This window comes from Ascaphus truei, chromosome 1, assembly GCF_040206685.1.
Source record: "Ascaphus truei isolate aAscTru1 chromosome 1, aAscTru1.hap1, whole genome shotgun sequence".
In the NCBI taxonomy this organism is placed as follows: domain Eukaryota; kingdom Metazoa; phylum Chordata; class Amphibia; order Anura; family Ascaphidae; genus Ascaphus; species Ascaphus truei.
The window spans coordinates 191,381,065-191,396,342 of record NC_134483.1 but is presented as its reverse complement, the minus strand read 5'-3'; the positions used below and the strand labels follow the sequence as shown (position 1 = coordinate 191,396,342).

At 39.2% G+C, this 15,278-nt stretch overlaps 1 protein-coding gene across 2 annotated transcripts in view; it reads left to right on the top strand.

The window, feature by feature from the left end:
• CNTNAP4 (contactin associated protein family member 4) overlaps positions 1–15,278 on the top strand; it is a 580,041-nt gene that overhangs the window by 365,855 nt on the left and 198,908 nt on the right. For both annotated transcript variants that reach the window (XM_075599587.1, XM_075599597.1), the window contains one exon: positions 11,473–11,644. In XM_075599587.1, the coding sequence (XP_075455702.1) occupies positions 11,473–11,644 (172 nt within the window). The remainder of the gene's footprint in view (positions 1–11,472; positions 11,645–15,278) is intronic.

The window sequence follows — 15,278 nt, the reverse complement described above, 5'->3', positions numbered from 1 at the left end:
CTCAGATCTCCCGTGTTTTTTTTCTTTGATGATGGCGGGGCCATCTCTACGTGTTCCCTGATTAGTGTGAGGAAACTTCGGGTGCGAATCTCGGTTTTTGTAGGCTGTAGCTTTATTATTGCTTTGGCGGGGGTAGGAGCTACTGTTTTAGGCAGCTATTCCCCTCACCATCGTGCATGCGCCTCCACAAATGTTGTGTTTTGTGTACGTTTGTATGCTTCTATTTTGTTGGCCTTGCAAATAAACATAGTTTCTTGAACTCTGTGTCTTGGGTTGGCGATCCAACGGACTTGCGGATCTGCACAGTACCGTTACGTGAAAAGTACCATATACTGTAATACATGTTTCCTACAATTTGTATTTGCACATTTGATTTTTTTTTTTTGTATATAGTGCAGACAGTGTAATCAGAGCTGTACCAGTACATTAAATGTTGGAGGCAAAATAAATCCAGGCCGCAGAGAACTCATAATCTAACTCTGAACTATTTGTGTATATATTTGTGTCATAAAAGCACCTTAAAAAGCTTACTCATTGAATTGTATTCATGCATAAATAATTGCAAGAAAACATACAGTATAAAGAGGGCATAATTTTATTTTGAAAACTTTAAATATCCTTTTTATCTCTCATTTGTAACATAATACTGCAAACTGGTGCATTTAAATTATTTTGATATTAAATACATTTTTGATTGGTTGTTATTCTAACTAAATCTCAATTACTGCAGGTATATTTGTATAAAACCATTCAAAACTGAATTGCACTACTCATTCATTAAATATGCACTTGTTTCTATCCTTTCCCTTCAGCAACACTTTCATAGTAAGTTTGCTGAGCTGTTTGTTTATGAGTAGTTTTCCATTTATGTATCTCACTGGTACTTGTTTAAAGCATGCATTGTTAGTCATTGGAATTAAATTATCTTGTGTATGTTCAGGAACTGCATAGACAAGAAAATTGTCATTATATTATATGATAAATTTGATATACTGCTCAGTTACAGACTAAAAGTGTAAAACAATTTTATGACTAGAGTTTCTGGAGTAGGAGATAAAAAATGTGTTATTTTTTTATAGCTGTTATATATATATGTAGCCCCCTTTCCCCGTGACTAAGGGAACTACGTGGGCTGAGTACCTGTTTAGCGTACAGGAGGCCCAATCCTCCGCCACTGGGAGCCTGGGGTGATTGTGTTCTCTCTGGATACAGCGCCTCCATCTTGGAGGGATCCTAGCGCTGCAGAATAACACCTCACAGGAACCAATGCAATCAGTGAATAAATATACATACACGGGTATACTTAACTATATTTTCTGACACACATAAAGAACTATATAACCACAATAACTGTACAAGGCCCCACAATACAATACCCACACAGTATATATTTCACCCCAGTGGAGTCCCTCCCCCAAAGTACTGAGAGTGCCCTGGGCACCTAACCACACTGGTGTCCCAAGAGCAAGGCCCACCCAAGTGTACGTGGAGTAGCGCTACCCCTTGTGTGAGACTTGTTGGTGCACGTGGGTTGATCGATTGGCCCACAGAGTGAGCCCACAACGGGGGTCTGTCCGTTCCTCTCGCGAAGGCATCCGCCTCTTGAGGTAGCTCCTGCTGGAGGGTGTCCCTTAATGTCTCTTAGTTGTATGCCTGTGGTCTGGTCCCAAACTGCAGGCCGCACACACCGCGTGGCATCCGTCACTGGTGTACTAACAATATACAGCTATTTGGGAAGCGTCCCTATCTATGGGCCTTCCTTGCCGCAACCACAAACTACAGGGAGTCAGGGCCTAGCTGGGGCCTATGGGGCAACTCTAGGCTTAGTCTGGGAGGCACTAGGACACAACCTGCTCCTTCAGCTGCCTCTCTCCAACTGGTGCGCGGTCCTTTGTACGCCAAATGTATCTCTCTCTCCTCCGTGACTCTCGCAGCCCTATTGGCTGTGCTGGTCCATGTGGTAAGCAGCCCCTGGGGCTGCTGGGCATGTAGTCCTGTGCTGAGCCTGGTAATGCCGCCGCAACTCTCCTGCTTCACTGCATATGCGCAAGAGCTATATCGTGCATGCACGGGTAACCACGATGGTGGATTTCTACATATCGGGACCACCGCGGAGTTCCGAAATATATATATTTGTGTTGAGTGCTCTCTCTCTCTCCCCCCTCTCTCTCCCCCTCTCTCTCCCCCTCTCTCTCTCCTCTCTCTCTCTCCCTCTTTCTCTCTCCCTCTCTCTCTCCCTCTTTCTCTCCCTCTTTCTCTCCCTCTTTCTCTCCCTCTTTCTCTCCCTCTTTCTCTCCCTCATAGCAAATAAAAAGATCCCTTGTGAGCACATTCACATGTCTGCAACCCTGCCTTTCAACATTATTAATTAGCGTCCAGTGCTTCTACTGCGGCAAGGGATTATGGGAAATGACATGCAAATGAGCACACCATCTCACCTTTTGCCTGAAATCCATGTAAGATTCATAGAAAAAAACCTGCATTTAGGCAATACACAAGCACACTTAGTCCAACGTTTCGGTACAGAAAGGAACTTCCTCAGGGGGGCGCTCATATATTGAATATATATATATATATATAGTATCTATATCAAATAAAGAATATCACTTGTGAGCACATTCACATGTCTTTGACAGGTCTGCAACCCTGCCTTTCAACCATTATCCCCAGCATACAGTGCCCCCACTGCAGCAAGGGATTATGGGAAATGACATGCAAATGAGCACACAATGTGTCACCTTTTGCCTGGAATATCCATTCACATGGAACCCATATAAGCAAATGCAATGCTGTTCACACAGCTTTTAAGCACAGCATGGGATTAGATACAAAGCCAGTGATCATTTTCAAAACGAAAAAAACTACGACGTAAACAACGGCGCAGTGCATAACCCATACATCTCTCATATATTTACTTTTATGAATATTGTCCCAAAAGTAAAAAAAAAAAGAAATGAAACAGCTGTAGTAGCCTGGGATGTCAATTGTCCCACTAGGTGGAGTATAATTACTCCTACCTAACGACACACTAGAGTGAGTAAAAGCTCACAAAACCAAAATAAAGAAATGTTATTAATGTAACCTTGACGACTTAAAATGAATACATAACAACAATTAAATAAAATCCCCTAGGGGATGGTTCATGAAAAACCCAGACTGGGAAATACCAAATATGAAGTCACCTGTTAGATAGTACTCTATTAATACACCAGATAATATAGTATAATGTCACTGGTTGGTACTATCAAATAGGATATAGATAGAATAATCACTGGCTAAACATATGTGACTCACATCAATCCCAGTCAGGAAGACGCAGAGCGCAGTGTGTGATAGGAGCTCGATATGCATATGACCTGTATGAGTTTAAGGTGAGTAAACACACTAGATATGATACATAATATAATTGTCATATCCCAATCATCAGCTGTGTACACATGATGTATTAACACAGTAATGCCCAGTGAGGCTGTTGATGCTGAATGTGAAGTTACCACACAGTTAATAACCCATACAGTATAGTAGCTGGGATGATGATGCTTCATACAATGTGAGCATAAGAGCTAAGGTTAGCATCAATGAAATAACATCACATTGCCCCATTCAATATCTGCATGAGCATATCTGTAGTAGATTACTACAGTCTGGGTATGTGTATGTGTTGCAGCAGGCTAAAGGAAACTTTTAGTTTAAGGTCAGTAAACACACTAGAAATGATACATAATATATGTAACACATATTCCCCCGCCCCAATCGCAGATAGGGACTGTTGCAGGGTACATGCAACTACACACGTGGGTTTCTTGACAAGGCTGTTTTATTTTGCCTTGAAAAATATACAGCACACAAAACAAAAATAGCTCTTTTTCGGCAACAAACAAAAATGGCTTTTCCTTCAGCAAACCGAACAAAACAGTTTCTCTTTAGCAGACAGTTTATATATATGCAGCTACCCTTTTTCTATGCAGGGGACAGACAGTTCACAGTTTCACTACTTTGCTACTCAGACCTTGTTTTCTGGAATCACTTTAGCAGCTTACTCCTCTCTCATCAACAGCAAGCTCCATGTGTCTACAACCTGGGTTTTAACACACCTTGATTAGGCAGCTGGGATCCCACTAATTGTCCTGAGGTTCCCAGCTGAAGTTTAACCTAGTCAGTGCTGCACTGCAGACTAGACATAGGTTTTCCAGGCATATAACTGGTGGCTTTTATTTACCCTGTCACATTCCTCCCCTGTTAGTGTGTGGCTGGGGCTACGCACGGCTGAAGCCCGACCATCCACCCCTTCTCTAGAAAAGAAGTCAGCATTTGCGTTCTCTTTTCCCGGCCTATGCTGAATCTCAAATGAGAAGGGTTGGAGGGCCATATACCACCTAGTTAATCTAGCATTGGAATCCTTCATGCTATTTAACCATTTCAGTGGAGCATGATCCATCACCAAAGTAAAATGGACTCCTGCCAGGTAATGCCTCAAAGCCTCGATTGCCCACTTTACTGCGAGGCACTCTTTCTCAATCACTGAGTAATTTTTTTCCCTTGGGAACAATTTCCTACTCAGGAAAAGGATAGGATGTTCAACTCCCTCAAACTGTTGTGACAACACTGCCCCTAGCCCTATCTCTGATGCATCTGTTTACACTATAAAAGGGCTGTTGAAGTCTGGGCTTCTAAGGATGGGACCCTCTGATAGACACCTTTTTATGTCCTCAAAGGCTGTCTGACAATCCCTTGACCACACCACTTGTGTAGGGGCACACTTTTTTGTGAGGTCCGTTAAAGGGGCTGCCACTTCCGAATAGTTGGGGATGAACCGCCGGTAGTACCCTGCTAAACCCAGCAGAGAGCGTACCTGCGTTTTTGTTTGGGGTCGGAACTTCTTTCAGGGCAGCTACCTTGTCGGCTAGTGGCCTTACTTTTCCACCTCCCACTGCATACCCTAAATGCTGTACTTGACTGATGGATCCGAAAGCGTGATCCACGATGCTTCCGCTCTTGATGCGTGGGGTGGCGTCCCGCCAGACAATCCCACCAGGAAGATAGTCTCTATCTTGAGTGATGTCTGCGTCCAGACACAATTGTCAGGGGCTCGCAGCACTGCAGCTGTGTCCGTGAACTTAAAAAATAACTAAAGGGGCAGAGCACCTACATAGGGCCTGTCCCTGTCGCAACCACAATCCATGGTATGGCTCAGGGCCTGTCTGGGGCCTAGGGGGGTAACCTGGCCTAGTATGCAGGGGCTACTGCTCCCTACACACCCTTCCCTAACCTGCTCCCAGCTCTGACTCTCTCATGTCCTTCACTGTCCGCTTCCTGACTGCACACAACAATGTATCCAATTCCCTGCTGCAGAGAATCTGTAAGTCTTAGTGGCTGGAATACAGCATGTGATCTGGGTGAAAGTGCAGTCCCCAGAGGCTGTTGGGAATTGTAGTCCACTCAGGACCTCTTTAACATAGGGACCACATGCTCTATGTGCAATGGCCGCCGTGAGCTCTATCTGCGCCTGTGTGAACCTGTAATGGCTGCCGCTCTCTCTGGCACTCATGCACAAAGCCCTTACTTGGCTGCCTGCCTTTTGCGCATGCATGCGCAACTTAAAATGGCGGCCCCCACTACCCGGATGCGCCGCGGAGCCTCCCGAACATCGGATCGCTCTCTACCCTGGCCCCCACCTTTGCGGACAGCCGGCGGGTCCATCGCTGACTCCGGCGGCACCCGAGACCGTGCTCAATGCAAGGAGGGGGGTCTCTGGGAGCCCAAGGGGACCGGGGCTACATATAATTGTAATATACCAATCATCAGCTGTGTACACATGATGTATTAACACAGTAATGCCCAGTGAGGCTGTTGATGCTGAATGTGAAGTAACCACACAGTTAATCACCAATATAGTAGCTGGGATGATGATGCTCCATACAATGGTGAGCATGGGTTGTGACGTCATGACGGTGGCGTCTCTGAGGGAGGTGGTTCGTGCGACGCGGGCTTTGTGTACAGGAGGCTTGTAACATAGTATCCACGCTGGGACATCAAAGGCTGTTTCATTTAGACTATGTCACTAAAATTAATTTATTTTTATAAACTCATATTTTGATCCCTTGTGCAAATATAATAGTGTATTTAATAAAAAATGTGTTTGATAACAATTCTTTGGTAATGTGTGACTTAATAACTAATTCATAAGAAATTGTGATAACTAAATGTGAATAATATAATGATTAGAGTTCCAATGCATGTATAAATATTAAAATATATGTTTAAGGTGCTTAAAACTAGTAATAACCCAGTGAACAAATGAGGGTATGGAGACAGGAAAATTGATAACTACCAATGCCTATGAAGAAAACGAACCAAAGAGGTCCCACACAGGGCTATAAGGAACTATACCAAGGTACTAGTATCTCTATACAATCATTGAACCCCCCAGGAGACAAAGTACCTAGCATGTAGATCAAGAAGGTCCCTTGGGTACATATTACTTTGACGTGCTTTTAGTCAACATTTCCATAATGCCCGCCTGTATTGCCTAAAATAAAATACAATATAGATAGTTTAATTTACTAATTTTTATAAAGATGACACTTTTATAAAGACAATATTGTATTTACAAGAAAAAGTATTAACTGTGTTCAAGCAAAAGAACCTACAGGTAAATCACTTAAATGATATAAGAGAAAGTGCCACAGTGCCTGTGACCTATAATTACTTTGTGGTGCTATTCCATAATGCAATGAACTGGATGGTGTCTTATGGAATAGCACTGCATTGTAAATATGGGCCAGTGTCTCTGATTCCTGTTCAAGATCAAGTTAAAGTTAATTGTGAACATCTGTCCATTATTATTTCAGAGCCATATTATTACATTTGCCAATTCTCCAATAGATTTCTCTTATATTTGATTATTTTATATGTATTAAAATGTAATCAAGATTGCTATATATTATAGAGCATGTAGCAGTATTCACACTTTTTTAGGCAGCTATTTTAACCTTGGATTGAACTTTTGTACTACTTTCATTTTCAGAAAATACAAAGAACAATGTGAAATACAGTATTTTTAAATCAGTTTTGACTACTATAAGGAGATCACATCAAAACAATAATATACAGAATTCAGTGTTTTATAATGTAAGTATGCAGATAAATTAAAATAGAGGGCAACTAAATATTACAATAATAAGAGCACCAGCTAGCTATAAAAGATGACAACAAGTGTATAATCCCTGCATAAAAGAGTTAGTCTACTTGGTATGGTGATATATACAGAGAAAGAAGTAAACATAAGACCATTCGGTACCTCAGTGCACAGCAGAGTGGATTATTACATTTTGAAAGAGAATGTTCATTGTCTTGACTTGTGTACCCTTTGATTCTTTGCCCCTTCCTTAAAACCCACAACCTACTAATAGCCATAGCACCTTAAATGGGTTCAAATGGCCCCAGCATTAATTAAACCATAACAAATATTACATATACAAAAAACCTGGACCTGGTCAGCACAAAACCTGTAACCTGTTAATGCTTTGCGCTACTCCTGAACCAGAGAGCCCTCAGGTCTAAAACCCAGGGTACTTTAAGGAGGACACCCTCAGGCCAACCACATATTGTCCTGACATCTCAGAGAGATGCACTCCATCTCCTCATCCTCCAATCCTTTACACCACACAACAATCTCCCCAGGTATGCCACCCCACGGCTGAGCTTCATTTTGCTCCTCAGTCACCTTTCTATTACCCACAGTAGTAAAATAATAGGAAGGGTATTATGAACTCAATATACTTGGCATGGAAATCCAATTAGAAAGTGTGGGATGGGAATCATTTAAATATACTTTGCATAGCATTAGCATACCTCGGTACAGGCATGATTTCCTAATTTATTTGGAGGGACTTTTGAGCGGATATACTATATATGTACAACTTGAGACTGCTAATACAATTAGATAGGTCTCTCTCTCTGTCTCTATGTGTGTGTGTGTGTGTGTGTGTTCCTTTTTAACAATCTGCAACCACATTAAGAATCTGTGGATTCTTAAAAATCTATCCAAATTGTAGTCAATTGCAAATTTGAATAAATTCACCCGGATTTTCAAGTATGAAATGTGAATTTTGGTGTGCAGAGCAGATTTTGGCAAAACAATCCACGTAATTCCAGGAAACAATTTTTCACAGTTTCACCCATCCCTGCAGATAACCCGTTCACTGCCTCCACAACACCAAATTGTCGAACCAAAATATGACCTTTCTATCCTTTCTATCCTGCAGATCATGCCTAAACAGCTTGACTGCCATAACCAATGGGAATAGCTCTATAAATGTAGGCTTTCCTGCCAATCCTGTCTCAGCCCCTTCCACAGGCAATTGCTCCATGACCCTAACACCACCCCAAAGGGAACCCCAAAATGCTCCACAATGGCTGACAATGGAATGTGCCAGTTGTGGATAGGACATACTTGACTGACTGCATGCATAATTAATACTTTACCCATATAAAGTGGTGAGAAAAAGTTTGTGAACCCCTTAGGCTTTTGAAATATTTCACATATTTCAAAACTAAAATGTTATCAGATCTCAAGTCCTAATAATAGATAAAGATAACCTGATCAAACAAATGACACAAAAACATGACACTTTTTCAACATTTATTTATCCAAAAATGATTCAACATTCAATATCTATGTGTAAAAAAGTATGAGAAACTTTAGATTCATTACCTGGTGGCACCCCTTTGAGCAACAATGACTTCAACTAAGTGTTTCCTATAACTGCTGGTCAGTCTCTCACACCTTTTTTTTGAGGAATTTTGGCCCATTTCTCCTTACAGAGGTCAGAAATCACGGTAGTGTCAATGATGGTAAGCCGTCAAGGGCATGAGACAGCAAAGCCGCCCCAAACCTTAACACTCCCACCACCATGCTTTATAGTTTGGATTAAGTTCTTCTGTTTAACCGCAGTGTTTGGTTTTCGCCAACGATAACGTTTCTCATTGAGCCAAAAAGTTGTATCTTTAACTCATCTGTCCAGTGAACATTGTTCTAGAAGTCTTAAGAATCATTTATGTGCTCTATAGACAACTCCAGATGGGCAGCAATGTTCTTTTTAGAGAGCAGTGGTATCCTTCAATTAACACAATTTTTGTTCAGTCTTTTTCTGATAGTTGAGTCATGAATACACACATTAGCCAAGGCGAGAGTGGCCTGAACATCCTTGGAAGTTATTCTGCTGTTCCTTGTGACTAATAATTTGCATGGATTGAAGTTGGAAAAATCCGTAGAAGGATTTTACACCAGGAGAACAGATTTGATCAGTTCAGCCCATTCCTCTATCCGTACTGGTCTGTAAAACACATAACAGCCTATGGGAATGGGTCAAAATAGAAGAACTGCAAGACAGCAACCAGCTTTGTATCAGACTAGAAAGTAAAGGCAGTACATTGGTAACTATATTGATATAAATAAATATCTAAAAGGGTACTGGGCAACCTAAAGGAATAATCTACAACAATAAGATCAACTATGATCATGTACAAACCCAGAAAATTACTTCCTCAAAAACCAGAACAATATTAAACATTTAAACATAGTGTAACGGGTTTTCTGAACTGGCCTGACCCACCCAATCTCATATTGGCCCCTGTGGTCTAACCAGTCCCCATTACAGTGTGATGTCTGGTGGTGCACCTGTTGGCAACAGGACTCCTGAGTCTCCCGCATGATGGTGTGTGGGGATTTGCCAACCCAGACAGGCAGCTGAGGTAGTGTGCTGAGTCCTACCTATATCCAGTGCAGCGCCTCCACCTCATCAGGATCCCAGCGTGAGCTTGTGGATGGTCCTGGTGAGGAACTCCTCTGTGGTGCAGCCTCCTGTGTAATCACTCCACACTTACACACGAGGGTTTCTTTTATCAGAGTCATCTTTATTGGTACGGTGGGCCAACTGCCCTCCACAATGGGGTGTCTTCAGCCCTCCATTGTTCACCGTACTTCCCTTTGAAAGGTAATGTCCTCCTAATGTAGGGATTCCCTATCCCCGCAGGGATATCTATTCTGTGTCAGGTCCCTGGTCACAGTCTCCTCATTCAGCTACTATAACACAATCACTTAGCAAACTACTTCTCCTCCTCCTAATCACTTGGCAACTCCTTCTCTCAACTAACTTTTGAATCAGTGCTGTGCCTTATGTATCCTCTGGGGGCTGACACAACTCTGACATCACCAACCAGGGAGTCAGAACCTGTGACCACTCCCATCCATACATAGGGCACCTCACCAGGGTGTGAGGGCAAACCTCCATGATAACTGCTGGCATGCCCATAACTTACCAGGCCTTACTGTCAGCAGGAGAGATGACTGCAACCATTTTACAGCATGGTTACAATAGTTTTCCAGTTACAACACTTGGAATTCATTGCAAATCCTTGATACCTCTTCAAACTCCTCACAGCATTTATTCCAGACCATAAATAAAATCCAGCTCCTAATGTAGGTCTATTTTTTGGCATATCTTTTCTATGCCCTGTTTGTTGACTTTTTATATGTATTGATGCTTGGTTTATGATTTTTTCTATTGTGAGATTATTGACATATTTTGTCCAATTAAAATGACTGTAAATCTATTTATACTGTATATGATAACTTAATTGGTTGTTTATTTTTTCTCTTCGCTCATGTCCCTTCAATTTTCTATAGTAGATGCACAGTGGCATAGGTTGATTACCACTCGGATATTGGGTCATTTATTTATTATTTGGTTTTGGCAGTTTTTGTACATGTTTATCGCTTTTTATTTATACTGAGATATTAGCATGTACAGTTTTGATTTTCATCATCAAATAAAGTGGGCCATAAATGTAAAAGAATCCAGGGAAAGGGTTCCCAATACAAAGCCGCATAACAAAGGTTAGAGGTGTAAATCTAGTTTTCATCTTAGAATAGATCATCTGAGCATTCATTATAGTTAACTCTCTTGATTTACTGTAAGATATAGTATGTCATTTAAATATTTGTTTTTTATTTTGCCCCCTTAATAATGATGATATATTATTACACAACCTGTCCATAATCTATTGTGTGTGATCATCAAATCTGTTTTCAAGTTGGGGCAGGTCCATTTTGTTTTGTTTTGTTAAGGTACACAATTTATATTTAATTTAATCTTTTATCCTTTGTAGGTTGAAAGTTAACCAAACTGTCATCCAAATAACATTCGTTATTGCACTTGTTATTGTATGTAAGGTAAATCACACAAGGTTGCAACTGGTTGCAAATTGCACAATAACGAGTTAAAACTTGCATGAGCACAAGCACTATGCCTTGTGATCACAGGGGCAATAAAGTGGACTACATCTGTAATTTACAGTATCGTGTAATTGGCCACAAAAGTAAAAATACAGCACATCCAGAATTAAATGTATGAATTGAAGACATATAGAAACATATATTAGTCTCTTTTTTCTATTTTACCTTTTCAGGTTGTCCTGACAACAGTTCCGATTATCAATGTGTGAGTCCTGTTACGGGTTTTCTGGGATGCATGAGACTGATTTCCATGGGTACCAAGGTGATAGATCTTATTTCTGTACAGCAGCGTATTTTTGGCAATTTCAGCGATCTGAAAATAGATCTATGTGGAATCATTGATAGGTAAGAAAGTCCATGTTGATAACCAGCTCAATTTTATTTTCAAGAACTAAAATTGTTATGCAATATGTATCTAATATGTAAAAATTCCAGTTTTGTTTTTGTTTTTAGTAATATAAATTAGAACGGTTTGAAGAGGTTATTACACTAATTATGTAACCAGACATGTTTATATATTAGAGGAAATGTGATTAAGTTAGTAACCGTTCAACTTCTCTACCACTCAGAAGGGTATATTTATCATACTTTAATATTGTCTGTTCTGGTTCTAAATACATAACCTATGAGGACATGTAACAAGGAACAAAAGTCTTCTACAGTTCTTTAAGTGAATGTACTTCATATCTGCTTGACTAGTTGAACTGTATGTACATTATATATGTGTTCTGAGTTTTAAGGAACAATACAAGAATATAAAATAAAATTGATTAACCTCGTATTCAAAAAGTACTTGGAGAAACGTTGCCTTGCAAATGAAAGAGCAAAAAGCAAAATAACTCAAATGATGTTAAGAGTAATTTAACAGTTTGAACTCTTCCAGGTTTTGCTATATATATATATATATATATATATATATATATATATATAATAAAAAAATAAATAGATGATACTGTTCTGTGGCTAACGAAATGCTTTTATTTGTGCGAGCTTTCGAGATATACTGATCTCTTCTTCCGGCGATGTTACAATGAATGAAGCAAGCAAAGGGTATACTTAAAAACAGTGTCTTTTGGAATGTTATCTGTGCTTGTCCCTCCCCCGTGTGTGGATGTGATTTATGGCTAGAGGTGTTAAATGGTTCTGTGATTTATGGCTAGAGGTGTTAAATGGCACAAATAAAATCTTTTCGTTAGCCACAGAACGGTATCATCTATTTATTTTTTGATTATTGAAGCTCGGCTAACACGGTACTGATACCTCTACATATATAATATATACATATATATATATATATATATATATATATATATATATATACAGTATATATATATATATATATATATATATATATATATAGTTATACATTACCGTTCCAAAGATTGGTAAACAAGAGACAGCACTCAATGTTGAAAATCAAAGTGTATTAGTGAAAGCAAAAATACATCCAGAAACCCAACGTTTCGGTCCTACAGAATGGGACCTTCCTCAGAGGAAGGTCCCATTCTGTAGGACCGAAACGTTGGGTTTCTGGATGTATTTTTGCTTTCACTAATACACTTTGATTTTCAATATTGAGTGCTGTCTCGTTTACCAATCCTTGGAACGGTAACGTATAACTACATTCTCTATATGGGACGTGCACCTGTATAACTACATTCTCTATATGGGACGTGCAAATATATATATTTGTTAACCCAAAAGAACAACTCAGTGTAAGATGCATAGAAAAAAAACCTGTATTTAGGCAATACACAACTTATTCCAACGTTTCGGTCCAGAAAGGACCTTCCTCAGGGGGAGCTCATATATTGAATATATACTCAATATAAAAAATATATATATATATTATATATATATATATATATATATATATATATATATATATATATATATATATATAGCCAATAAAGAATATCACTTGTGAACACATTCAAATGTCTTAGACAGGTCTGCAACCCTACCTTTCAACCATTATCACCTAGCATACAAAGCTCCCACTGCAGCAAGGGATTTTGGGAAATGACATGCAAATGAGCAGACAATGTGTCACCTTTTGCCTGGAATATCCATTCACATGGAGCCCACATAAGCAAAAGCAATGCTGTTCACACAGCTTTTTAGCACAGCATGGGATTAGATGAAAGCTAGTCAAACCATTCACAGACATGTTTCAATCTTAATGTGTCTCATCAGTGTGAGGTTGGTTGTACTAGCCATTTTCTAGGATTGGTACTGTAGGTTTACCATATATATTTTAAGTTATGGTGATTGAAAAAGGCGACAAAAAACCTCCACCATTAGCATATAGCCAATAAAGAATATCACTTGTGAGCACATTCACATTTGGTCTGCAACCCTGCCTTTCAGCCATTATTACCTAGCATACAGTGTACAGTGCTCCCACTTCAGCAAGGGATTCTGGGAAATTACATGCAAATTACATGCACACAGTGTCACCTTTTGCCTGGAATATCACAGGTAAAGCACCACACATACTCAGTAGCTGTCACATTTCTCATAGGGTGGGGGAAATAGCGCTACATGTGTATCATGTAGTTCCTACCTAACTTCTATTATTGACACATCCCTAATCACAAGCTCATAAGCACAGAGAAAAACCTTGATTCATTAAAAAAAAGAACTACAAAATAATAATAATACGTCTGTCTACATCATTGTACAGTAGTTCTTTTATTGCCTTAATGAATAGATCCCCACTAGGAAAGGAAAGTGTAAAATCCTTGTGAATTGATTATGGAATATGAGGTTAAGATGCAAAAGTCTAAGGACGCAAGTATGCACATATGGTGTCTATGCCAAAAATATAATTTCGGTCATAGTGTAATAGACTATGCAAAATCAAGAACTAGTAATTTCTACAGTAGGTTTCCTGATTAAATTATTTGAGTGCTTCCACCTCTACAGTACTTATCTGGTTTCATGCATCCAGATAACTGGGTAAAATCAGTGGTTCAGAGTTACTGTACATGACTGAAATTGTGTTTTACAGTGCATTATATTTGAACACCCTTTCAGCTAAAAACACAGTATACCCAAAAAGCTAACACCACTATTACCAATGACCGAAGTCTATAAGGTAAGAACATAAGTGACATACAGTCTACCTTTGTGAGGCTCTTTGGGGTAACAGTTTAATTTTAGAACTATAATATCTTTCATAATAAATGAATTGAGCATGATTTTATTTCACAATGCAGACCTGAAATTAAAGGAAAATCAATTTGTATTCGTCATGGTACAGTACATACAAATCATCCAGTGGGAGTCATTCCCTAGTCATTCACGTACAGTTGAAAGCATGTTAGCACAATTAAAGTCAATATTGTTATTTTGTGTTAAACTATTAGAATGGTTTAGTGAATAAGGTCCTTTATATCCAATATAAGGTTTCTAAGCCGAGCTTGTTTTATTTGCTTTACTCTTCCAAACACACTCTTTCTGTCTTAACACATCAATAATATCCTTATGACCTTAAAGATAGTTGAAAATTGCTTTTTCTCTTCATCCTATGTTTACACTAAATCTCTCCTGACTTTTATTATATCCCTAAAACAACTTTTCAACTCAGAGAAATCTGTTTTACCTCAGTCCAGCCCTTAGGAAAAAGAGTTTGTCCTTGAAAGCTCTTCTTAATTGTATTGAAATGGCCCAATAAAGACACATTTGATAAATTTAAGTGACACTATACAACGTTATTTTAACTAAGCCAAACACATCTCATACTGTATGCTTTGTTTAGGTTTATTTTCAGGATTGTGTTCTTTCATTAAAATTAGGAGAAAATGAAGTGCTATTCATGACAGTGATTATATTAGTCTCATAATCTCCTTATCAATAAAGTTTATCTGTATACATGACTATAATGTAAAAGAGAGGCTGAGATGCAAATGCATTCTTTTAAATATATATCTCAATCTTAAAGGCATTCTCCTCTAGTGACTGATGTTTTTTTTTC